The following is a 26,796-nucleotide window of genomic DNA, read 5'->3' as shown; positions in this document are numbered from 1 at the left end:
CACACACACATATATATATATATATATATATATATATATATATATATATATATATATATATATATATATATATATATATATATATAGACAAATTTCAAGCAAAATCTATCAAATCTGCAATACGCTCAAGTTTTTACTTGGGCTTGACCACCTTTCCTCAGTTCAACGCCAGGTCCTAAAGACTGCCCTGGCGTGACTCCTTTAAAAAAAGCTTCAAAATGTGCATGACCACTTGCTGCTTAATGTTGACTGCCTTGCTTGAATAAACAGGACATGATTGCATAGATTTTCAACCAATGTTCGACTATTCCCGTGTGAAATACATTGGATTTTGTATTTACTGTGCATTTCCTTAATAACCTTCAATACCATGGGAATGCCAGTGCACAGTTCCTTATTATTTGCGTATGAGCGTCTGGTGAAGGTGCTTGCAGCCTGCAGAACATCTATGAGGATCAGAAAACAAGGTACAGTTTGGAGCAATCCTGACAGAGGTCATGTTTATGGAGAAAGAATGAACAGTCAGAGGTTTAAAGCACAGCCTCGTGGCACACCATTCATTCATTGAAAAGCACTACACACTACAGTACCTTCAGTCAAAGTAATAACATGTAAAAATAAATATATCTAGAATCACATAATATCTTAATCATCTATCACTGCATTCTCTTATAATTTATGATTAATGTCCACGATCATTGCTGTATTTTTTGCCAATGAGAAATCAGCCAGCTAGCACATGCAAAGTCTATTACTAGATAGATGTCTGTGCTTTATAAAAAGTACATACAGTTGTTTAAAAAAGTATGTGAACCCTTTGGGGTGGCTTGGATTTCTGCATAACTTGGTCATAGAATGTGTTCTAATAATCATCTAAGTCTCAACCATAGACAAACAGTTTGCTTTAACTAATACTGCACACAAGAAATTGATGCTTTGGTTTTCTATTGAACACAACATTCACAGTGCAGGGTGGAAAACGTATATGAACCCCTAAGCTTATGACTTCTCCAAGAGTCAAATGGAGCCAGTCATCAGCCAACCTGGAGTCCAACCAATGTGATGAGATTACAGGTGTTGCTTAAAGCTGCCCTGCCCGATAAAAACACACACCAGTTTTAAATGTGCTGTTCTCAACAGGTATTGCCTGATGTGAACCGTTGCCTGGCACAAAAGTGCTCTGTAAAAACCTAACATCAAGAATTGTTGAAGCTGGAAGGGATACAAAAGTATATCTGAAAGCCTTGATGTACATGTGTCTACAAATGGAGAAAGTTCAGCACTGTTGCTACTCTCCCTAGACCTGTAAAGATGACTGTGAGACCACAGCGTAGAAAAATAGTCCAAGAGTGTCAGCTAAAGACCTACAAAATTATTTGGTACATGCTAACATTTTTGGTGACTAATCAACAATAAGGAAAAGATTAAGCAAGAATGGAGTTCATGGGAGGACACCACGGAGGAAGCCACGGCTGTCAAAGAACAACATTGCAGCACATTGGGAGTTTGCAAAGGAGCACCTGGATGTTCCACAGCACTACTAGCAAAATATTATTTGGACAGATGAAATCAAAATGAAGTTGTTTAAAAGGAACACACATGTGTGTTCTATGTGTGCAGGAAAAAAGGCACAGCACGCCGACATCAAAACCTCATCCCAACTGTGAAATATGGTGGAGGTGGCATCATGGTTTGGGGTTGCTTTGCAGCCTCGGGGCTTTGACGGATTGTTGTCATTGACAGAAAAATCAATTCCCAATTGAGTCAAGACATTTTGCAGGAAAACTTAAAACCATCTGTGCGCCAACTGAAGCTCAACAGAGGATGGGTGATGCAACAGGACAAGCATAGAAGTCAATCAACAACAGAATGGCTTCAACAGAAGAAAATTCACCTTCTGGAGTGGCCCAGTCAGAGTCCTGACCTCAACCCGATTGAGATGCTGTGGTATGACCTCAAGAGAGCGATTCACACCAGACATCCCAAGAATATTGCTGCACTGAAACAGTTTTCAGAATTCGTCCAGACCGTTTTGCATGTCTGATCTGCAACTACAGGAAATGTTTGGTTGAGGTTATTGCTGCCAAAGGAGGGTCCAACCACTTATTAGATCCAAGGGTTGTTATACTTTTTTCACCGTGCACTGTGAATGTTTACATGTTGTGTTCAGTAAAAAATAAACACATCTTTTTTTTGTTCGGTATTAGTTTAGGCAGACTATGTTTGTCTGTTGCTGTGACTTTGATGAAGAGCAGAACACATTTTATGTCCAATTTAAGCAGAAATCCAAGTAATCCCAAATGGTTCACATACTTTTTCTTTTCAAGTGTTTGTCTTTGGTCAATTGCAGAAAACGTCCATGTGGAGGGTGATTAGAGTGCTGAGTGTGCGGGAGGAGCTGCTTACCTTCCTTTCATTAGGTACAAACACACTCCACAACGCTTTATCATGACAAGGCCCAGGCACTAATGCACCCCCCAGGAACTAATTATTTGGACTGTTTGTTCCCATCCCTGCATGCGCTGAAAGAAGGCGGAGCACAAAGAAGAGAGGCCTGCAAGGGAGATAAAAGAAGGGGTCAGCAATGGTCTGCAGGTCCACATGTTCTTGGTGGGTGTTCACATGGCTGAAAGGGGATAAAAAGTTCATGTATTTCCAGAAAAGCAAAATGAACACTCCCATGTGTCCCCTGAGAAAGCCAAAACACACTGAAGTGAAGTATGCATGGCCAACACTTAGCAGCACAGGAACGCGCACGCACACACACACACGGGAAGAATTTGTCTGCATTCCACCTCTAGAAACATAAGCTGCGAATGAAAAAAGCACATCTGCACTATTCAACCCGACATATGATGCTTTTGTCAGCTGCTGTTCATTCATATTCCCATGTGAGGAGAACACGCCCCCAAACATACAAATGCGTGTGCTGCTTAAAAATAATAAAAGGCCAAAAAACAACAACAACATAACATTCAATGACTTTGGTAATAACACAGCCAAGGAAAAAAATTAAGGTATGTAGTGGTGTCGCCCCCTGCTGGGGAAAAAGGCAGAGTGCTTCTTAAAAGTATACATTTACAAGGAATGTGTGATTGTCTGTTTTTCATGAGAAGTAGAAAATGCCCATAACAATATTAATAAGATGGAAGGTGTGTGGTGTTTTATCATAATCTTTGTGAACTCGATTGCCTTTACAAAGATAATAAGAAAAAAATTGTACTTTGTCAGAAAGTTATTCCTTTTACAATATGTTCATTAAGAATGGCACATTGTATCAAGATGGGAGTCGGGCTGGAAAAATCATTTACATTTCGATTTTGATTATGGCTTCTCACGATCATGAAAATATAATTAAAAAAACGATTAACGGCCGTGCAATGTGCATGCAAATTCCTGAGCTTGTAAAACAGATGAAGAGAGAATAAGTGAAAACAGAGCAGGTCTACTAGAAGTTTGGGACCATGGTTACTACTTTTTGACACAGCGCTAGTATGCCTCACCAATAATCACTCAACTCAACAAACAAGTGAGGCCTTAGGATTTCCGCGTTTACCTAACTTCGGACGGAGTCACATATACGGCCAAGAAAACGTAATGTGCTGCTAAATGCAGAATATCAGGGAAATTGACATTCATTAGGGTTAGGGTTAGGGTTATTAAGTGAAATGTTGTCATTGTGAGGAGAAGGAACATTTGTTTGGGAAAATAATGTGTCAGTTAGCACTCATTCAACCTCATCCCGAACTAACGATGGCAACTTGAAACAGCGACTAAACTAGGAAGCTAAAACTAGCAAAAACTATCCATACACCCAAAACACATCTCATCTGTTATATTGTTGTGATGTGAACAACATCATGGACGTAACATCAATGTACAAACAATCAAACACACACACACATCTCATCTGTTGTGTTGTTGTGAACAACATCATGGATGTAACATCAATGTACAAACAATCATACACACACAACACAACTCATCTGTTGTGTTGTTGTGAACGACATCATCGATGCAACATCAATGTACAAACAATCATACACACACAACACATCTCATCTGTTGTGTTGTTGTGAACGACATCATCCATGTAACATCAATGTACAAACAATCATACACACAACACATCTCATCTGTTGTGTTGTTGTGAATGACATCATCGATGTAACATCAATGTGCAAACTATCATACACACACAACACAACTCATCTGTTGTGTTGTTGTGGACGACATCATCGATGCAACATCAATGTACAAACAATCATACACACACAACACGTCTCATCTGTTGTGTTGTTGTGAACGACATCATCGATGTAACATCAATGTACAAACAGTGGTGGGAACTTGAGAGGCTTTTTCTATTTTTTTAACAGCCTCTCAAATCGTCTCTACACGTCAAGCTCAGAACAGCATCACACTTCCCCACCTTCACAATAATAGCGCAGAGGGCCACATCCGGTCTGTAGCTAAAACTTTTATTGATACAATTACACAATGATTATGCTTTGACCTAAAAAAACGGGTTTAAAATTGTCCGAAGATGTTTTGCACCAACAAGTGTGAGGATTTTTGCATTGAATTAACAAACATTGTATTCGACGTAGAAAGCACTCACTATGGTGGTAAAATAGGTGTAAAAGGTAAAAAACGGAATTTAAAAAAACAAAGTCATAAATGTTTTTTTTGGTTTTTTTTATATATTAAAAGTTAAAGTTAAAGTTAAAGTACCAATGATTGTCACACACACACTAGGTGTGGCGAAATTGCTATTGGTATTGCTATTAGAGATGTCCGATAATATCGGACTGCCGATTTTATCGGCCGATAAATGCTTTAAAATGTGATATCGGAAATTATCGGTATCGGTTTCAAAAAGTAAAATTTATGACTTTTTAAAACACATCTGTACGGAGTGGTACACGGAAGTAGGGAGAAGTACGGAGCGCCAATAAACCTTAAAGCCACTGCCTTTGCGTGCCGGCTCAATCACATAATATTAGACTTAGACTTCCTTTTTATTGTCATTCAAATTTGAACTTTACAGCACAGATAAGAACGAAATTTCGTTATATAAGCTCATGGTAGTGCAGGATAAAAAAGCAATAAGGTGCATATATAAATAATAAATATATATAAATAATATATAAATATATACATAAAATAAATAAATACATATAAATATATATAAATAAATAAATAGATTACTGTACAGATAAATATATTGCACTTTTTCACATGCGTCCACGTTTATGGATGTACGTTATATTGTCTTTTTTATTCCAGCGGGTTAATCCATTTTGGGGGGAGTTGAGGGGATAATTGAATTTAATTATGATGCGTTCAAGAGTCTTACGGCCTGAGAGAAGAAGCTGTTACAGAACCTGGAGGTTCTGCTTCGGAGGCTGCGGAACCTCTTTTTAGAGTCCAGCAGTGAAAATATATATGGCTTTTCACACACACAAGTGAATGCAATCATACTTGGTCAACAGCCATACAGGTCACACTGAGGGTGGCCGTATAAAGAACTTTAACACTGTTACAAATATGCGCCACACTGTGAACCCACACCAAACAAGAATGACAAACACATTTTGGGAGAACTTCCGCACTGTAACACAACATAAACACAACAGAACAAATACCCAGAACCCCTTGCAGCACTAACTCTTCCGGGACGCTACAATATACACCCCCCGCTCCCCCCCCCCCCAACCCCGCCCACCTCAACCTCCTCATGCTCTCTCAGGGAGAGCATGTCCAAAATGTCAAGTTGCTGTTTTGAGGCATGTTAAAAAAAATAATGCAATTTGTGACTTCAATAATAAATATGGCAGTGCCATGTTGGCATTTTTTTTCCATAACTTGAGCTGATTTATTTTGGAAAACCTTGTTACTTTGTTTAATGCATCCAGCGGGGCATCACAACAAAATTAGGCATAATAATGTGTTCATTCCACGACTGTATATATCGGTATCGGTTGATATCGGAATCGGTAATTAAGAGTTGGACAATCGGCAAAAAAGCCATTATCGGACATCTCTAATTGCTATTACTATTATCCTATTTGTTGTGGTTTATCAGTTAATAATTTATATACAGGTTTTTATAACTATATTTAAAGTTGAGTTTTGGCGGTATCATAAATACTCATGTTGTCAAATTAGTGCACAATCATGTAATTAATCGTGATTGCACTATCAATCAAAATAATGGTGGTTATTATTTTTGCCATAATGGTCCAGACCTAAAACCTCGTGAAAAGTCTGCATGCTGATAATCACAAGTTGCATGACGCTGCAATACAACTACTTTTCCACGCTGCTACATTGCACACTTTCCTTCTGCTTTTGGGCCACTGTGGTGCAACCTACACACAAACACACACACACGAGTGGGTCACTTTGGGCAAAGTCACGGTCATGTGGTCACCGTCACACACGGACATTTAAGGTCACACTCCGACTAATGGAATAAATGAAATAACATTTGTATTTATTGGGTCACATGATGTTCTGGGAAGTGATTGGTATCACCAAATTTAATTGACCATGTTTCTGAGAAGAAAAGACACATTGAGAGTGAACAAATAACGGCTTTTCATCTCAATGATACAGCTGTCAATTACATTTATTTCAATATATATGACTGTTGAGGTTTTTCAACTGTTGCTGAAGTTTTAAACATTCAACTGTCCATTTCAATACCGTAATCATTCATCAGCATATTGATTAGGCATCTTTACATGTACGGTGTAAGTGAAGAGGAGACAAGAGGAAGAGGATGCACCTCAGTCCTCATGACTTCCTTGTGCGCACTAATGAGGGATGAGATGCGTCTGGTTAAGCAACATCACATGTCAGTGTGCTCACCAGCAGCAGATTTAATTAGCGCTCACAAACACACAATCAGAGCAGAGCGGAGGAGAACATCTTCCTGAGCTGACATCCACTGAAGAAGCACATCGCTTTTATTATTTTCAACCTTCCGAGATGGGACTTTTCCAAGGTGTTTTCCTGCTCGCTTGCATCGGTTTGTCTCATCAAGCGGAGGCACGCAAAAGTAAGATGTTCATCTTTATTCTGGGATTGTTTCTACTGCACTTAAACACAATGTATTTAACAATATAATCTGCATTATGTTATTAGTCGTTGAAATGTTTGATGGTTTGCTCACTGTGACGTCTCATGATCCGATTCCCCGCTGAAGACCTCTCACTCGATGACCTTTCACCTCCTAAAACATGAAACATATTGCGTGTCATGTCAAGCAACACGAAAATAGCATAAATATCACAAGAAGATATTCAGGTAAGTGGTGACCATAGTGGCCAAAAGGATGTCGCTGATAATATCTTGTCAGCATTTTTTAATTTTGCCTGCAATAAAAGTAACACAGATGGAATTTGCCGTTTGTGTCATCCATCCATTTTCATTATTTTATTACATTTTAATGCAGAAAATTCATACTCTAACCAACGTCTGGAGGGGTTTTCCTGGTATAATCATTTAATAATACATGAATATAAGATTTATTACTGTGAGAAAAAAACATTACAATTATAGAAAAAAAGAGACTTATTTAAAAAAAAAAATCCCAATTTGTAAGTAATATTGGATGATAGATAGATATTACTTCATTGATTCCTTCAGGAGAGTTCCCTCAGGAAAATAAATAAATAAATAAAAATGATGATGATGATGTCACAGGTGTGTCAAACTCATTATCATTGCGGAACACGTTGCAATTACAAGTGATCGCTTTTAACTGTGAATTGAAATGCATAATTACCTCATTATATAATCATACAATTGCCGATGCATTTGATTATTTTAACAGATTGATTGATAACTTGCTTTGAAATCATGAGCCGAGATGACAAGCAGATATTTAAGCATTTCATTTTGATAACAAAAAATACATTTTGGAATATATCATTGCATGATCAGATAATGACATTTAGAAGATATAATTTTTTTCTCTGCCTAAATTGGTGAATAAAGATGAGATGTTTTATCCATGCACATTATTTCCAGGCTCTTGCAGGCCACATAGAATGATATGGCCTGGCCTCCAGTTTGACACATTTTGTGTGTTTGTCGTTGCTCTACAGCAGTGGTCCCCAACCACCGGGCCGCGGCCCAGTACCGGTCCGTGGATCGATCGGTACCGGGCCGCACAAGAAATAAATAAAAAAATTAATGAAAAATGTGTATTTTTTTAATTTTATTAAATCAACATAAAAAACACAAGATACACTTACAATTAGTGCATCAAACCAAAAAACCTCCCTCCCCCATTTACACTCATTCACACTCATTCGCACAAAAGGGTTGTTTCTTTGTTATTAATATTTCTGGTTCCTACATTATATATCAATATAGATCAATACAGTCTGCAGGGATACAGTCCGTAAGCACACATGATTGTATTTTTTATGACAAAAAAAATAAAAAAAACATTCCCCCCCATAACATGTGGCATTATTATGATTTTTATTGTCTTGTCAGTCACTGCATAGAATTTCTGTTTCTTTCTCCAGCGTATGCAGACATGTTCCCCCACAAGCACTTAATACCAGGAAAGATTCCTTACCCCATCCCGCCCATCCCTGGCTGGGGTCCTGACACCCACCCGTGGGACGCCTACATCTACCCGCCAATGAAACCAAAGAACAACGAGCTCATGAACAGACGAGGTCAGTGTTCCACCTGGTTTTAGCCCAAAGGTGTCCAAAGTGCGGCCCGCAGATAATGTTTTAACGGCCCGCTGCACATTCTAAAAATACTATTACAAAAAAGTGGAATAAAAGAGCATACACAAAATGTTAAATTTATTGAGAAAAAGTTGCAATGTTGACTCTAATAACACAAAGCTGCCACGCAGGCTGTTTTTTTTTCTTTAAAACTGTCATTACTCAAAAAAGAATAATGAATCAAAATCAAAGTTCGATCCATCCATCCATTTTCTTCCGCTTATCCGAGGTCAGGTCGCGTTGCGTCGCGGTCAATGTTGTTATGAATTATTGACCTATTCATGACTATAATAGCGTGACTTCCAAATATTACACTTTGAAATATTTTTTGGGGTGAAATATTGCATATTTTGTGTGTTTGCCATAAAAAAAACAAGTTTTCTATGAAAAAAAGGGCATTAAACCAACAAAAAAACATCAAAAAATAATCAACTTCAGAGAGATCTGAAGTTGATCTACCGATTCAAGCATTGAAAGTAAAAAATAATATATGACTAAGTGGGTTTCCCCGAGACTACCAAGATGGTTATGGGCGTGGTCACAATGACGTAATCGAATAATTTGCCTATAATGATATGATTTTCTTCAAAAATGTTTTTTACAATTGACTCTCCTTAGTTTTACCCTGCTTCGAAATGTGTGTCTTAACTCTTGTGCAGCACTTTGTGAAACTTTTATTGTTTTCTAAAATGTGCTATAAATAAAGTCCAATATATTGGATAAAAAGGCTAAAAAATGTACACGCACATTTAAAAACAGATCTTTTATTATTAATTAGTATTAAGATCGTTTTGCCATATTTTCAATTACTTATTCTACAATGTACTTTGAGGATTTTTCAAGTCTCATTCTAAAGATTTTTAATGACATTTTTTAAATTAAAAACTACTAGCAAGAAATCTAATCTTCTTCTGGTGTTATTATAGAATGTAGTCATGTTTAGAGACTCTACTTCTGTCCCTCCATGTCCCTGACTAAAGAGGCTGCAGCGAGCATGACGTTACACTTGCTTGACGCTGCTGCTCCAGTTGGACTTCCTCTTCTCACTGTCCTCTTAATATTGGCGGATATATCTGGCTACGTCCACATCACAGACATGATGACAACGCTCCAGACAATGGCATGTGTTTTGTTTACATCCGGTTTCCGTAGCGCGGTTTTCTGTGATCAAAGTCTTTTTTTCGTGGTCAAGTTTTCAATACATCACTTGTCAATAGTGCACAAATAATAGGGTATATATATCAATTCGTACTGTAACGACCTGCTGGTGTTAAGGTTTTATGTTTGTGGTTTGATGTCAGTCAACAAACATCACAAACATAAAACATTAACACCATATTTACAAACACACCGTCCGTGCCTGAAAGGTGATTGGTGGAGAATGAGGAAGTGTTGTGTGTGCGGCAGGGAAGCGCCGACAGTGACTTACGAAGACAAAAGTGTGTACACGAGAGGTATAACCTTTTGGAATTGTGCCGTTTGTTATAATAAGATTGGTAATAAAAGTTAAAAATAGCATCGGACGTTGTGTGATTTCTTCTGGGGGCTACAATAAATTGTATTAATGTAATTTGATTTCAAGTAAAAACAATTTTTTTTAAGGTGTGGTAATAAAAAAACTGCCACCACATTCAATTACATAAAGGGGAAACTCTCACTTATTTTTGACACACTCCACCCTGTTGGATCCCTTAAAATTGTTGTGGGAATTCCTTCCTAAACTGTCATTTCTCAAAAATGAATAATGAATTAAAATCAATGTCATGAATTGTGGACCTATTTGAGGCTTCAATTATTGCACATCAATATTCTGTTACGGTGGGGTTGCAGCTTACTGCGAGGTTTGTTCTCCCAGGATGCAAACGGACGACTCCGGACAGGACTTGCAGGTAGGAACCTGATTTAATCGTAAATTAACACTCAAAGAAAACAAAGAAACAAAAAAACAAACTGACGGTACAAGGTGCCGATCACACCTGAAGCTAAGGGTACTACTTAGCACAGACTAGAGATCACTAGCAGGGGCTAGGAAACAAGCAAAATTTACGTAACAGTAGTGTGACGCAAACAAAGAAGCCAGACCGACTGACTGGCAAACGCAGGCTTAATAATGTCTCTGATTACAAAACAGGTGCACGTCCCGAACACAAGAGGCAGGTGAAACTAATACGTAGCCATGGTAACAAACTCAGAGGTGCATAAACAGGAACTAAAGGAGTCCAAAACTAACAGAAAACACAAGTGACTCGAAAAACTTAAACCAGTGGTTCTTAATCTTGTTGGAGGTACCGAACCCCACCAGTTTCATATGCGCATTCACCGAACCCTTCTTTAGTGAAAAATATATAAAAAAAATTTTTTCCAAATTCAAGACAAAGTTATTATATGTTTTTGGTAACACTTTAGTATGGGGAACATATTCTAAGTAACAAAGACTTAATTTTGAATTATTTGGACACTCGGGGAACATATTATAAGTAACAAAGACTTAATTTAGAGTTATTTGGACACTAGGGGAACATATTATAAGTAACAAAGACTTAATTTAGAGTGTTTTGGACACTAGGGGAATATATTCTAAGTAACAAAGACTTTAAATTTAGAGTTATTTGGTTCGGGTTAGGGTTAGAGCCAGGGTTAGAGGGTTAGGGTTATAATAAGGCCATGTCGATTAAGGCATTAATAAGTACTTAATAATGACTAGTTAAGAGCCAATATGTTACTAATTTGCATGTTAATAAGCAACTAATTAATGGTGAATATGTTCCCCATACTAAAGTATTACCATGTTTTTTTACTGGTGCACAAAATGAACCGTGCATGAACATCACCTTGTTCAAAGAACAAAACCAACACAGTGCATAAACTCACAACAAATTACACACCTGCAAATCAGTCTGACTTCTGCTGTTGCCGTATCCGTAATACGCCGATAGGGAGAAGTTTGTATTTACACAATGAGTCGGGTGTGTCTTGACCTCCGCCGAACCCCTGAACCCGACTCACCGAACCCCTAGGGTTCGATCGAACCCAGGTTAAGAACCACTGACTTAAACAGACTATGATCCGGGCAGCGGATCATAACATATTCCACTTTTTGGGAGGTAAAATGTTGTATGTTTTCTGTTTTTGCAATAAAAAAATGGATTGTCTTAAACAAAAAGAGCATTAAACTTGAAAAAGAAAATGTATTTTATGTCGACAGATAAAAGCTGTAAGTTGATCTGAAGATTTAATATTTATTTTTACGATTGAGGCCCTTCTGGGTCAAACTTAAAAAAAGGTTAAAAAAATGCTTTAATGGTTGAGTGTGCGGCCCTCAGTGGCAGCAGTTTGGTTGAGCCCCAAGTGAGGTGTTGAAGTGCTGTGTGTCCCTGCAGGCAAGCCTACAGTCAAACTCACCAGCGACAGTCCCGCTTTGAGCGGCTCCATCATCTCCTTCACGGCCAAGCTCAAGTACGCCCCGTGCCAGAAGGAGGACGCCTCGGGGAACCTGGTATGGGATGACCGCTGCGACGACGCCATGGAGCTGGAGGCCTCAGGTGCTGCCACAAAAAAGATCTTGTGATCAAACCACCGCCAGCAAGCGCACGCTTCACTTCCTTCTCTTGGCAGCAAACGGACAAGTGCGCCCTGGCTACGTGTACAACTGGACGACTTGGATGGATCACTTTGGATTTGGGAAATGCACGAACCCGGCCAAATGCAACGCGTTCCCCGATGGCAAGCCTTTACCAAAAGGCGACTGGAGGGACAAGAACTACGTCTACGTGTGGCACACCATGGGTGAGACTCCCAGGCACACACACACACACTAAAAAGTCGAGGGTGGACTCTTTTTTTGGCTGACGGTTTGATTCACAATCCATTCTACACGACTCTTGTAATATATTATTTGTTATATACGTGATAATAAAAGCTTTACAAAACAGATCCCAAGTGACAAAAGTAACAGCTTGGCTGCTGAGGTGTGACTGATATGCACAGTGTTGGCTGAAAAAACCTCCTTTTAAAAGGTACATTATAAAAATGTTCATTACAAAATTGTCATCAATCTAAAAAAAAGAAAATAGAGCAACCCAATCCCCGCTTTACAATACTGAGGATAGACATTTACAAAGCAATTGAGAAGACATACAAATACAATACTAAAAAAATATATAAATAGTTGTTTTTAATTAATTGTATTTTTAATAAAACAAATTCTTTACAAAAAGTAGCAAAGAAAGACTTTTTTTTCCGATCAATTTTTGAAAACTATACATAGACTTAAAATTGGAATAAATAAAAATATCGATTTAGATGTAAATCCATTTTTTGAGCACCCCTGCAAAAACGATTATTTTCAATGAACCACCACGGTCTGGAATTAGAGCAGCAGCTGTGGCTGTAGGCAACCTCTTAATGTAGTTGTCATCACCTCCACAAGATGCCGCTACTTGGATGTTGGTGTGAAACTGTTAGACTTGTGATATTGTTTACAATCAACTCATCACCTGTAATAATGCTGGCTCAGCAGTTTGCTCCTATTATTACAACATTGCTGCACAATATACAATTGTAGCTTGGTTTTGGGTGACACACCGGTTTTATATTTAATACTTGTATATTTTAGAAAGCGATATTTATTTGGGACAGTACCGCTATACTTGCAATTAGAGATGTCCGATAATATCTGACTGCCGATATTACAGTCCGATAAATGCTTTAAAATGTAATATCGGAAATTATCAGTATCGGTTTCAAAAAGTAAAATTTATGACTGTACGGAGTGGTACACGGACGTAGCAAGAAGTACAGAGCAGTTGCGTCTCCCAGTCATACTTGCCAACCCTCCCGATTTTCCCGGGAAACTCCCGAATATCAGTGCCCCTCCCGAAAATCTCCCGGGGCAACCATTCTCCCGATTTCCACCCAGACAACAATATTGGGGGCGTGCCTTAAAGGCACTGCTTTTGCGTGTCTGCCCAATCACATAATATCTACGGCTTTTCACACACACAAGTGAACGCAATTCATACTTGGTCAACAGCCATACAGGTCACACTGAGGGTGGCCGTATAAACAAGTTTAACACTGTTACAAATATGCGCCACACTGTGAATCCACACCAAACAAGAATGACAAACACATTTCGGGAGAACATCCGCACCGTAACACAACATAAACACAATAGAACAAATACCCAGAACCCCTTGTAGCACTAACTCTTCCGGAACGCTACAATATACACACCCGCTACCCCCTACCCCCCCACTTCAACCTCCTCATGCTCTCTCAGGGAGAGCATGTCCCAAATTCCAAGCTGCTGCATGAGGCATGTTAAAAAAAATAATGCACTTTGTGACTTCAATAATAAATATGGCAGTGCCATGTTGGCATTTTTTTCCATAACTTGAGTTGATTTATTTTGGAAAACCTTGTTACATTGTTTAATGCATCCAGTGGGGCATCACAACAAAATTAGGCATAATAATGTATTAAATCCCACGACTGTATATATCGGTATCGGTTGATATCGGAATCGGTAATTAAGAGTTGGACAATATCGGAATATCGGCAAAAAAGCCATTATCGGACACCTCTACTTGCAATAGAATGAAATGAGCAAATAGAGTTGACTTTTTTCACAAAGAAAGGACAAAGAAAGGTGCAACTCTGGTCAGTGATCCAAATCGTAAACAAAAAAAGAAGAACATTTACATTATTTGACGATATAAGGTAAAAATGAGCCCACGCTTGCATTTTCTTCGTTGCCTTAAGATGGATGATGAAACCAATGTTTGAGGCCTTCATTTAATGCGCGCAGTCCTCGAAAAACACAGTCTGGTGCGTGGCACTTAAATGTCTTAAAGCGACACACACAATACGGTCCATAAGGCATACATGCTTCAGTATCCTTTGATATTATCACTCCTGCTACTTTTGCTTCTTGTCCTGCTCCAGGTCAATACTTTCAGACAAACGACAACTCGTTCTCCACCCTGACCCTCAACACCTCCGTCCTCCCAGTGGGAGCAGAGGTGATGGAGGTCCTGGTCTACCGTAAACAGGAAGACAGGAAGTACAGCCCCCTGAGTGCCGACAACGTGGTTTTCTACGTGACAGGTGGAGACCAGCCTCCTTGGGTCGTAGCGTCTTGAAGAAGTTAACGCGTAGATGGTGTTTGATTCTACCAGATACGATCCCCCTGGCGGTGGACATCTCCCAGAAGGCCGCGGTCCATCAGCCGGACAACGTGTTCTTCCGCGACGAGGACGTGCTCTTCCAGGTGCATCTCCACGACCCCAGCGGATACCTCCGAAAGGCGGCGGCCGTTGACTACGTCTGGGACTTTAGAGACGGCAACCAGCTGGTGACCCACCGCCCCATAACCACACACGCCTACGCCGCCGTAGGCAACGTGACCGTCAAGCTGGTGGTGGAGGCGGCGTTTCCTGTGGAGTGTCCACCCGCTACGGCCAACTCCGGCTCCACGCCACCGCCCTCTACTGGTAAACTACTACAAGCACAACTTTGAAATGAATAATTCCTCATCATTTAACTTTGTCTTGATTGAGAATACTTTATGTCTTTGTTTGGAAATACATATTACAGCAAATGAGTAGAATTTTTTATTGTAAAATAATCAGTAAAAATTACAAATATCACTTGTTTACTTGTTGGTAGTGTCAATTTTATTTTAATTACAGAGGAAGAACATGTATATCTAAAAAGGAACAATGTAAAATAGTTATATTCATAATTCTACTAATGATTGTATTATATCAATTGTAGTTAATTATACCGTATATCAGCATGATCTAATGACAATTTAGCAGTCAAATAAATGAAATAAGTTAACACAATAGTTTAAATTACCATGAAGTAGGAATCATTCATTATCAATCAAATATTATTATAGCTAGAGCATAAAAAAGTGGCTTCTAAATACGTTTTCCAACATTATGAGAGCCCCCAAGACATGAAATAACACACTTAAGCAACGTTCCCTCTAAGGTGCGCGCCTGCGCAATTGCGCACTGCTCAAGCGTCCTCTGCGCACAGCAAATATATGCCGCGCACCAAATCAAATCCCATCTGAATTCTAAACAAAATAAACACATTTATTCTGTGTAATTTTGCAATGCAACTCTGAGTGACAGTGACAACAAGCGGCCCTAACGGTGTTCGTCAACACCGTTCAATTATTGTAACGTCTATCGAGATGCTTCGAGGACAGGAATTATATCGATCACTTTATTGAGCAAAACTGTTTATATTCGGCCATAACCACACCAAAAACATGAGTAAAAAACTTCTATCTCGAAAAACTAGTCATTTTCTGCCGTACAAACCAACTTGTCATCTGTCACCAACACACATACCACTAAACCACTGGTGCGTTTATGGCCACACAAAAAGTCGGACAACTCTAACACCACACAAAGTTACACTATGACTCCTCAGTCATACGTGTGCTTATTCTACTGTCATTTATTATTAATGTTAATTTATTTATATTAATCATGGAATGCTGTTACTAGAGAAAGTTACAGGAATGCACACTTCATCCTATGCTTACATTTCATTGTGCAACATGAGGATGTTTAAGGGGAACTAAATGTGATCTCTGAAAGGGGTACACATGATTTCCAAAGCAGGACCCCCACCCAGACATATTGTACATTACTAATCCATAGCTTGTGAAGAACAAGATTTATTTTATTTTCATTACAAGTGGGCCAAATCACTAATATTACAAAATAATCTCATGAAAATGACTCCCCTCTCATTTGAGTGTTATTATAAAAGATTGGTTTGAGACAGGTGTGCTGCTGGTATTGCCACGTGTGATGTTGCTCATATGTGCTCCAATGAATGCTCAGGGAGTTTTGGTGTTTGCTCAGACACATGAACAATTAGAGGGATCATTGCACTTAAGTCAACTTTACACTCTTTGAATCCGATATAGTAATGCTGCCTGAGGCTGAGCCAATCAGCGGCCACGATACTGAACAGCGTGCTTTCATTGGTGTGGTTTCAAGTGGAGAGTAATACTGTAGTATTGATGTATGGTTTAGTTTATTTAGTCGATGTTATGCTTAAAAATGCTTCACAGAGGACAAAAAAATAGAAAATGTTTTTCAATATTTCAAAAAAATTGGTGATGTGGTAAAGTTGCAATATTTGTATGTCTTTACATCTAATTGGGAATTTAATTTGAAGATTTAGGTCCTCCAACTCTATTACTTAAGTGGATTGTCATCCTTGATGGACAATTGCAGTGGTAATGCTTGTGTTTCTGCTGTGTGTGTGTGTGTGTGTGTGTGTGTGTGTGTGTGTGTGTGTGTGTGTGTGTGTGTGTGTGTGTGTGTGTGTGTGTGTGTGTGTGTGTGTGTGTGTGTGTCTTTCAGAGGCTTCAACACCTCCACCTAATCCTGTTACTAAGACGACACAAGGTGAGTTTCTGCGTCTGAAGCCTTGATTCTATCCAAACAGTTTGTCTCAACGTGACGCTTTCTGTTGCCGTCTCAGCGACGCCCAGCTCAGCTTCTGACGCCATGACAACAGGGATCCCCACCACCGAGTTCCTCCCGTCCAATGCGACCCCGGAGACCGACCCCTCCACCCCAGATTGGGTCCGCAGCAGGCGCGTGCCCCACGGCAAAGAGTGTTACAGCTACGTGTACGGGACGTTTGTGGGTAACATCAGCATCATCGGTAGGTGGAAGGAGCCTTTTTTAGTGTGTTTATGTGATCTGATGCTTTTGTTTTGGAGGGAAAAGGCAGTCATTTGGAGGTTCAACAGTTGTATGGTACTGCCACCTACTGACCGTTGGGGCTTTTTTTATTTTTTTTTAAAAAAAGGCACACGTCATAAAAAAAAAAGTACATGTAAAAAGCAAGCTTTTTACTGATAATGTTAAACCCTTGTTTTTATTTATTTTGTTTTCTATCTTAATTATTAAAAGTATTATTATTCTCTCGATTATGTTAATAACTTACGGTGTTATTTATATTTTACTTTTACTTATATTTTATCATGCGTTTCATACTATTTTTCAGATGGCGTTTGTCCTTAAAATAGTGCTGCGTTTTCTTCCCTTTTCAATTTTTTTCTGCAGCACTTTGTGCTTGCCACTTGCCTGTGTATAAAAAGTGTACATATATAAAAGTTTGATTTAAAAGTGGTAAAAAAAACAAAAAAAAATTATACATTCACTTTCTACTGAGCTCCAATACCAGATACAAGCTTTTACTAAGACCCAATTAATTTTTAAAGAGTGGAATTAATTTATTATTGCACCTCTAGATTGCAAAGTTGAGACCATGTTTTTGTTTATTAAAAATATATTTTGTCTAAATTTAAATTTTATTTTTCAAATCGGTATCATCTTCACTGGTGAATACACTGCTTTATGTTCCTGTTTTTCTTCTACTGTTTTTTCCTTCTCCTTCCTCCTCCAGCTCTTATTTGCAACCATTACTGAACTGTCGCGCAAAATGAACATTTGTGGAATTATTTTAAACAATTACCGTATTTTTTTGGAGTATAAGTCGCTCCGGAGTATAAGTCGCACCGGCCGAAAATGCATAATAAAGAAGGAAAAAAACATATATAAGTCGCAATGGAGTATAAGTCGCATTTTTGGGGGGAAATGTATTTGATAAAACCCAACACCAAGAATAGACATTTGAAAGGCAATTTAAAATAAATAAAGAATAGTGAACAACAGGCTAAATAAGTGTACGTTATATGACGCATAAATAACCAACTGAGAACGTGCCTGGTATGTTAACGTAACATATTATGGTAAGAGTCATTCAAATAACTATAACATATAGAACATGCTATACATTTACCAAACAATCTGTCACTCCTAATCGCTAAATCCCATGAAATCTTATACGTCTAGTCCAGTGGTTCTTAACCTTGTTGGAGGTACCGAACCCCACCAGTTTCACATGCGCATTCTCCGAACCCTTCTTTAGACTAAAAATAAAATGTTTTTTTTTTCAAATTCAAGAAAAAGTTGTTTTTTTACTGGTGCACAAAATGAACCAGTAAGAACAAAACCAACACAGTGCATGAACTCAACAAATTACACACCTTACACACATTCACATGAATTGATTAACGTGGACCCCGACTTAAACAAGTTGAAAAACTTATTCGGGTGTTACCATTTAGTGGTCAATTGTACGGAATATGTACTGTACTGTGTAAACTGTACTGTTTCATATAACGTATTCTCTTCCTTTGCAATCTGCTAGTAAAAGTTTCAATCAATCAATCATAAAACCTGCAAATCAGATGGAAAATTAGAGGGAACATTGTTTGGGGGTATCCATAATACGCCGATAGGGAGAAGTTTTTATTTACACGATAAGACGGATGTGTCTTTACCTACGTGGCGGAGGCTCCGCCGAACCCCTGAGGCCGACCCACCGAACCCCTAGGGCAGTGGTTCGCAACCTTTTTTCAGTGATGTACCCCCTGTGAACATTTTTTTGATTCAAGTACCCCCTAATCCGAGCAAAGCATTTTTGGTTGAAAAAAAGAGATACAGAAGTAAAATACAGCACTATGTCATCAGTTTCTGATTTATTAAATTGTATAACAGTGCAAAATATTGCTCATTTGTAGTGGTCTTTCTTGAACTATTTGGGGGAAAAAGATATACAAAAAACTAAAAACTTGTTGAAAAATAAACAAGTGATTCAATTATAAATAAAGATTTCTACACATAGAAGTAATCAACTTAAAGTGCCCTCTTTGGGGATTGTAATAGAGATCCATCTGGATTCATGAACTTCATTCTAAACATTTCTTCACAAAAAAAGAAATCTTTAACATCAATATTTATGAAACATGTCCACAAAAAATCTAGCTGTCAACACTGAATATTGCATTGTTGCATTTCTTTTCACAATTCTTTTTGACAGACATTTTAGTGAGGGTCAAACCATCATGGCATGGGGGAAACTCTGGGTTTATGGTAATGAATGGAATAGCCTACTTGATTTGATGTTCAGTTTATGACCTTCCATTCATATTTTGTTGAAGTATTATTCAATAAATATATTTATAAAGGATTTTTGAATTGTTGCTATTTTTAGAATATTTTTTAAAAATATCACATATCCCTTGGCATACCTCTAAGTACCACCATTTGAGAACCACTGCCCTAGGGTTCGATCGAACCCAGGTTAAGAACCACTGGTCTAGTCTCTTACGCGAATGAGCTAAATAATATTTGATATTTTATGGTAATGTGTTAATAATTTCACACATAAGTTGCTCCTGAGTATAAGTCGCACCCCCGGCCAAACTATGAAAAAAACTGACTTATAGTCCGAAAAATACGGTAAACTGTCCTTGTATTTTTTTTTCCCAAATTTTGATACTTGATAGCGTACTTATCCCTGAATGGTATTCATTTTTTTTGTTTACTTCCATTTAATAATACGTTCTCACTAATAGCATTAGCTTTAGCCTAGTTAGCATGTTTATGTAAGCTAGCAAACAGACGAAGACAAACTTCTACGACTATGGATTAAAAATAAATGTAATTGTTAAAAATTGGCATTTTCCTGTCATTTTCACAAGTAGAACCTGACAATTATGTTCCACAGAGCCCAAGCAACAACTACAGAGCGGAGCCAACGGCCGTATTCTTGACGTGATAGCCGCCAGAGTAACCAAGACTGACGTCACTTTCCTGGTGAAATGCCTGGGCAGGTGAGTGGGACACACTAACTGAAGACCTCCAAAACACTTGGAATAAAACATCTCACCTGGGCGGTCAGCATCCCCACGTCGGCGTGTACCATCGTGTCGGACGCCACGTGCACGTGGGTGCACAGCATCATGTGCGACAAGGTGCCGCCGTCCGCCAAGTGCGAGGTGAATCTGAGGAGAAGCTTCCCCCTGCCGGGCACCTACTGCGTCAACATCACCCTGGAGGACTCCCGCAGCTTGACTCAGACCACCACGACCGTCACCGTCAATAAGTCCCAAATGGGCCCAGGTGAGGTGCACAAAATAGGGGCAAAAAAGTGTTGCAGGAGGTTCATTAAGTTTCCTCCATAGAGTCCCAGACGCCCTACACTTCGATGGTGATCCTCACTACCAGCGCTGTCTTGCTCACACTTTTTGCACTTATTGCATGTGTGGTGTATAGGTAAGGAACAAATCTATATATATATATTTTATTTTTGTACTTAATTGTCTCTCTTCTAGACGCTACAGGGTGTACCGCCCTGTGTCAAGCCCCCTGGCGGAGGGCGCCCGCAGCCGTGGTGCGTTCGGCGGCGGAGTGATACGCCTGAGGGAGGCGCTCTTCCCCTCCGCCGAGGAGCGGTATCACCTGCTGACTGAGCGGCGCCCCCTATAGGTCGCCCTCTGTCATGGCACCCAATAACCGACATTGCCGATACACTTCATAGCAAAACAAGATTTATGTTCATATAAACTTTATATTTGTCATTTGTTGGCCGGACCAGGTAGTATTAATATTTTACAATCTCCTGGCTCATGAGTGGAATCATTCGGTTTGCATTAATCAGTAATGACATTAATCAAAGAAGCATGGACACTAATACGTTTTTGTCAAAAGCATTTCTCACGGGAATTTTCTCAAGCAAGCTTTTTTTAAGGTGCCAAGTATATTTAACTTCAGTTTTACAGTATGAAACTGGAGCAGAATTTAATAACAAACATGTAACATAACAGCTTTTTTAAAAGACATTATCCTGATTAAAGAAGCATTTTTACCTCAAAGTATTACATTTCAGCTTTGAAGGCGCATTAAAACAATATCACATGACCGTAAATATTACATATGTTATATTGCTACTATAGTACATTTTGTCTACTTTAATATCTTTTGTTTTCACCCTCTTTTTGTGTCTTTGTGTGCACGATGCTTTCCATCCTTTGTAACTGAGCTACTGTGTGGAACAATTTCCCTTGTGGATCAATAAAGTTTGTCTAAGTCTAAGTTGATGCACATATGAACACTTGCACTGTCAAATCTTTTTTTTTTCCCCCACGATTAATCAGTTGCTACAAAAGCTTTGCTAACAACTCAGGGGTCCAGAGTGCTTATTTTTAACAGCCCATGACACATCTTAACAATACTACAAAAAAAAACACTAAAAAGTGAAATACAAGAGCAAAGAAAGAAAATGTTGTATTGACATTAACAAAATTGCAATGTGGTCAATGTGTACTTTAAAACGGTCATTGCTCAAAATTAACTGATCGATCTGAAGTTGATCACGAGACTTAAGCCTTGAAAGTAAAAATTTAATGTTAATATGACTCATATTTAACACTTTAATGAGTTGAGGCCTTTTGGAACCCCAAGGACTTTAGACAGATTTTTATTTTATTTTTTTTAAATGCTAAAAAAAAAAAAAAAAGTTAAAAACAAAAAGCAATATTATTTAGCTATTTAATGCTTAAATTACCTTACATCAAATTACACTTTTTTGGAGGGGAATTCTGCATATTTTCTGTTTTTGCTAATAGAGATTTTGACCAAAAGGGCATAAAACCAAAAAACCAAAACTTAATGTCATTGGATGGATCTGAAGTTTATCTTTTGATATCTTAGCATTGAAAGTATTTATATGACTTATTTTAAACACTTGAATTGGTCCTTTAACATTCACCAACACTGAGGGAAGCCCTAAGGGTTGTATTGTTTTTCAAAAGTTAAATATCAAGATGGAAAAGGTTTGGACACCCTTGGCTTAACTTATTCCAGGTTATGCAGATGGATTCATCTGTTTTTATACACTGTGTGTTAAATTTGACGTACAAACAGGATATTTCATCAAAATGATTTTTCTGTCCTTTATTCAGAGGCATTTGACAAGTGGAACTGTGCGAGACAGGGGGTGAAAGGGCACAAGCATGTTTGCAGACGGGCAAGTAGGGATTTTAATGCCGTAGTAGTTAGATCACTTTTCCAAAAAAAACAAAAAAAGAAAACCAACCCAATCCCTGAAATGTGTCCCGTCAGAGAATGTTCAGCGTTACACAGCTAACAGAAGATAGCTACCAAGAGAAATCATAAAAATACAGCAATTGAGTAGCATTTGTGAAAGACAAAAAGGAGGAAAACAAGACAGGACTTGTATCTATTTTGTAGTCTTACAAATCAGAAAGAAAAAAGGCAGGCCCTTTTTAAAAAAAAAAAAAAAAAAGGGGAAAAAACTGTATTCTTGACTATTGAATGCTAAATCAAAACAGGGGATTTGACTTTTTTTCCCCCCACAAACAAACCCAAGCAAGAAGTTCAAATACATGGAAGCCACACCACCAAAAAGAGAAAGCAGAAATAAATGGCGATGGTCTGAGTTCAATTAAGCCAAAAAGAGTACATAAATATTGAAAAATGATTTTTTTTTTTTTTCACTTTTGATTCAATTCTAAAGAGTACATGATTTTTTTCTTTTCTATCATTTCATTCATTTCTGGGAAAAGGTGAGGAGGGGTTTAATTCTAACAAATAGAATGCCTCTACTTCAAATACTTGTCTAAAGAGGTAGATCCAAACAAACTGCAGAGGAGGGGGGTTGGGGTGATGTTAGGATGGCGCCCGTGTTGGAAAAAAAAAGTGTTCTGATGGGGGGGAGGGGCTGAGGTATAGGTGCGCACTGGCGCTCAGTGGGAAGCGAGGAGAAGGGGGGGCCTGCTTAGTGGCACAACAGTACCCCCCCAAGCCCCGCCCCCTTTAGCTGAGGTAGACGGCGTTCTACTGTGGTACACGACTTCTACCACCATCAACATATTTACATTCGGCACGAACACACAAGTGACTTTTCCCGGGGAGGAAGGGGCGGGGCGGTGGGACTCCCCCCTCCCCCCTCGAAAGTCACTTTGCGTCACAGAGAATGTCGTAATTAAAAAGAAAAATGGCATCCATCAGTGCGACTCCCCCTCCCCTCAGCGACCCTCGGCATGCAGTGATCGGCGTCAGGCGACCGACACAAATGAAAGGTTTCACAAAGCAACAAGGTCAATCCCCAACCCAAATGGCATCGCTGGAACCGTGTTACGGCCGGGTGGCGTCTTTTCCACTTTTTCTTGCGAAAACAACAAAAAAACGATGTTTGGCCCCGGGGGGGGAAAGTGAGGCGATTGGCTGTGGATGCTGAGGCGCCACCTCCACGCTATGTACAGGTCATGTGGAGGCGCTCGCACCGACAACGCCGCACCAGAGTTCAAGGCAAGGTCCGTTGGCAGCCGACCAAGGAAGAATTTTCCATTTTTCTTAAAAAAATAAAAAATGTTCAAAGACTATCAGCTTTATAAAGTATACAAAATACCACAAAAGCAAAAAAAAAAAAAAAAAAAAGAAAAGCAAAAAGAAAGGAAATTTTTTTTTCTTATATATTTATATATCATCATTTTCTTCTGAGGTACTAGATCCTGAGGTAGTTAAGTAAAATGCATATTCAATTCTTTTTGACGGGCAGCAGCAGTTCAGCACCTTTTCCCAAAGTGCTGCCCTCACCTCTAAATATATATATATATATAGATATATATAGATATATATATAAGCTCATATGTATAGGTCTATTTATAAAATGCATCCGAATTGATATAAAATGCCACTTGGATTGGCCGCACCCTCTCCGGGGTCCTGCAGGCCTCAAACAACATGGCCGAGCCAACTCTCCACCCAAGTTAACCTCTGGCGTGAAAGCAATGCCTTTTTTTTCCCTCTTTCTTTTGTTGCCTCTCATGAGAAAGCTTCGTCGGCCAATCCGAGAGTGAAAAACCAAATGTGGAGTCAAGCGAGGAGGGTCCTTAGTTCTTCTTTAGTGTTGCAGAGTAAAAAGAAGACAAATAAAAAAGAGGATGGAAGGGAAAGGGAGGATAGATACACACCCGTGAGGGGGGGGTGGAGGGGTGCGTACCTGTGAGGGCAGGTGACGTGATGGCGGTCCTGCCAACGTTCCCACAGTGATGCAGACAGGTGAGGTGGGTGGAGCTCGAGAGGCGTGGTTTAGCGAGGGGGGAGAGGGAGGGAGGGGGAGGGGCGGTCTCTTAGCCACACGTGAAAGTTCGAGCGAGACGAGGAGGGGCCGGATGTTCTCGTCGATTTCCAACGACCTCCGACCCCCCTTCGAGATGAGCGTCTCCCCCCTCCGTCTTGGGGCAGCCAGGCAGCTTCAGTCACCGCTTCCTCCAGGAGCACCGGTGGGGCGTCACTTCCTGCGGGGCAGCGGAGGCTGGGCTCCTCCGGGTGCCGGCTTGGGCTGCTGCTGTCTCCTCACCTGAGCCAGGATCTCCTGGATCTTCCTCTGGGCCAGCTGGGGAGGTCAAAGGTCACGTTAAAAGACAAGGTCAGGGGTCAAAGTGCTCTTCATGGCTGCCCCGCGGGCCGCCTCTTACAGTGCAAACTGTATTTTTCAGACTATTTTCCCCAAGCTTTGAACCCTGTCGCTTAAAAAAAATCGATGCGGATCATTGATGGATTTTTCTTCGCTGACAGCCATGTTTCATTTTCAACACCAACAGAAAATGTGTGGTATTGTTTGAGACGCCATCTTTTGGACCAGTTCGCTCACCGAGTTGATAATGTATTTCCTGTGTTGTGCCTTGAACCGGAAGTATAGCCGTTTTGTCTAGCCGTCCATAGCGTTCCTACTTGTCTGGTTTCTTCATTCATCACTCCAACCAACGTCTGTAAGTTTTACAATATAACTACAACAATTCTTACTTACTAAAGCGTCCCATGTGTGATGTCTATAAGAGTGTTTTCATACATATTTGTACGAGCTACGTAATCAAGCTAGCATCGTTAGCATTAGCTAATATGCCAACACGTCTACGAGTGTCTGTGTTAGTATTATTTACTTACAACGGCATTATTTTTGCATTGTTTCAGTTTCACAAATTCCTCAGTAAATTCACCAAAACGTCACCGTGGAGTTATTGAGTCTGTTTAGCTGATTGGAGAGCCAGTTTGCGCAGCTAGTGGGTCCATGACGATGACTTCTGTTAGTTTGATCAGCCGTTTTACTGCCGTGACATAGACACGTTTGGAAACAATATATGTAAATAAACATTTACAGAATATTTTGTACCGGTACATATCTGCGTCATAGTGTGGCTAATATATATTGAAAAAAAAAAAAGTTTCTAAAATGTGTCAATAGCACAGAAAGTACGGTATATTGTGTGGGAATGTAAATGTGTAACTGCCTCATATTTATTCTACTTTGCTTTGAAATCATAAGACCAGGTGACAATATTGGGTATCGGCATACTTGCCAACCCTCCCGATTTTTCCGGGAGACTCCCAAATTTCAGTGCCCCTCCTGAAAATTTCCCGGGGCAACCATTCTCCCGATTTTCACCCAAACAACAATATTAAGGCCGTGCCGTGATGGCACTGCCTTTAGCGTCCTCTACAACCTGTCGTCACGTCCGCTTTTTTACCATACAAACAGCGTGCCGGCCCAGTCGCATGTTGTATGCGGCTTCTGCAAACACACGAAAGTGACTGCAGAGACATACTTGATCAACAGCCGTACAAGTCACACTGAGGGTGGCCGTATAAAAAAACTTTAACACTGTTACAAATATGCGCCACACTGTGAACCCACACCAAACAAGAATGACAAACACATTTCGAGAGAACATTCGCACCGTAACACAACATAAACAACAGAACAAATACTCAGAATCCCTTGCATCCCTAACTCTTCCGGGCTACAATACACACACCCCGCCTCCCAACTCCGCACAACTCAACCCCCCCTCCAATCTCCCGAATTCGAAGGTCTCAAGGTTGGCAAGTATGGGTATCGGTCTAACATAAAAATAAAACCAAAATGTCAGATGAATTGGTCTTGTGCGTAAAATGTCCGATATAAGCTGTGATGCAAACATTTAATAATGATGATAATAATGGATTAGATTTATATAGCGCTTTTCTAGACACTCAAAGCGCTTCACTTGAGCATTGCTGGACATGAGCCCAACTTGATTATTGGGGCCACTAGATGTCACCAAACATTACCATTCCAC

General features: G+C 39.5%; 2 protein-coding genes and 1 long non-coding RNA gene across 4 annotated transcripts in view; 1 reads left to right on the top strand and 2 right to left on the bottom strand.

Annotated features, from left to right (window-relative positions):
- Window positions 1-153: 153 nt before the first annotated feature.
- Window positions 154-21,038, bottom strand: LOC133620878 (uncharacterized). The gene is made up of 5 exons (XR_009817576.2): window positions 20,541-21,038; window positions 12,162-12,304; window positions 7,181-7,240; window positions 2,407-2,554; window positions 154-446 (listed from the first exon to the last, which is right to left on the bottom strand). It is a non-coding gene; the product is annotated as an uncharacterized lncRNA (long non-coding RNA).
- On the top strand, window positions 6,757-21,762 carry gpnmb (glycoprotein (transmembrane) nmb). Its single transcript, XM_061982498.2, has 12 exons — window positions 6,757-7,066; window positions 8,547-8,702; window positions 12,140-12,301; window positions 12,375-12,545; window positions 14,706-14,867; window positions 14,939-15,253; window positions 17,156-17,200; window positions 17,277-17,462; window positions 20,379-20,484; window positions 20,553-20,773; window positions 20,836-20,926; window positions 20,986-21,762. The coding sequence occupies exons 1-12, from the start codon at window positions 6,997-6,999 to the stop codon at window positions 21,137-21,139; spliced, it is 1,839 nt and encodes a 612-aa protein (XP_061838482.1). The 5' UTR covers window positions 6,757-6,996; the 3' UTR covers window positions 21,140-21,762.
- Window positions 21,763-22,581: 819 nt separating this feature from the next.
- The window catches only part of igf2bp3 (insulin-like growth factor 2 mRNA binding protein 3), a 33,706-nt gene continuing 29,491 nt past the window's right edge, over window positions 22,582-26,796 (bottom strand). For both annotated transcript variants that reach the window (XM_061982499.2, XM_061982500.2), the window contains exon 16: window positions 22,582-25,073. In XM_061982499.2, coding sequence (XP_061838483.1) covers window positions 24,969-25,073 — 105 coding nt within the window. In that variant the 3' untranslated portion in view covers window positions 22,582-24,968. The remainder of the gene's footprint in view (window positions 25,074-26,796) is intronic.

This window comes from Nerophis lumbriciformis, linkage group LG21 (assembly GCF_033978685.3).
Source record: "Nerophis lumbriciformis linkage group LG21, RoL_Nlum_v2.1, whole genome shotgun sequence".
Classification (NCBI taxonomy): Eukaryota; Metazoa; Chordata; class Actinopteri; order Syngnathiformes; family Syngnathidae; genus Nerophis; species Nerophis lumbriciformis.
This window is presented reverse-complemented; position numbering and strand designations above follow the sequence as displayed.

Bases quoted from the DNA above. Each gene is read 5' to 3' on its own strand.
- gpnmb (XM_061982498.2), top strand. From the start codon at position 6,997: ATGGGACTTTTCCAAGGTGTTTTCCTGCTCGCTTGCATCGGTTTGTCT. The intron at 7,067-8,546 runs GTAAGATGTTCA...TTCTTTCTCCAG, and splicing joins TCAAGCGGAGGCACGCAAAA to CGTATGCAGACATGTTCCCC. The intron at 20,485-20,552 runs GTGAGTGGGACA...CTGGGCGGTCAG, and splicing joins CTGGTGAAATGCCTGGGCAG to CATCCCCACGTCGGCGTGTA.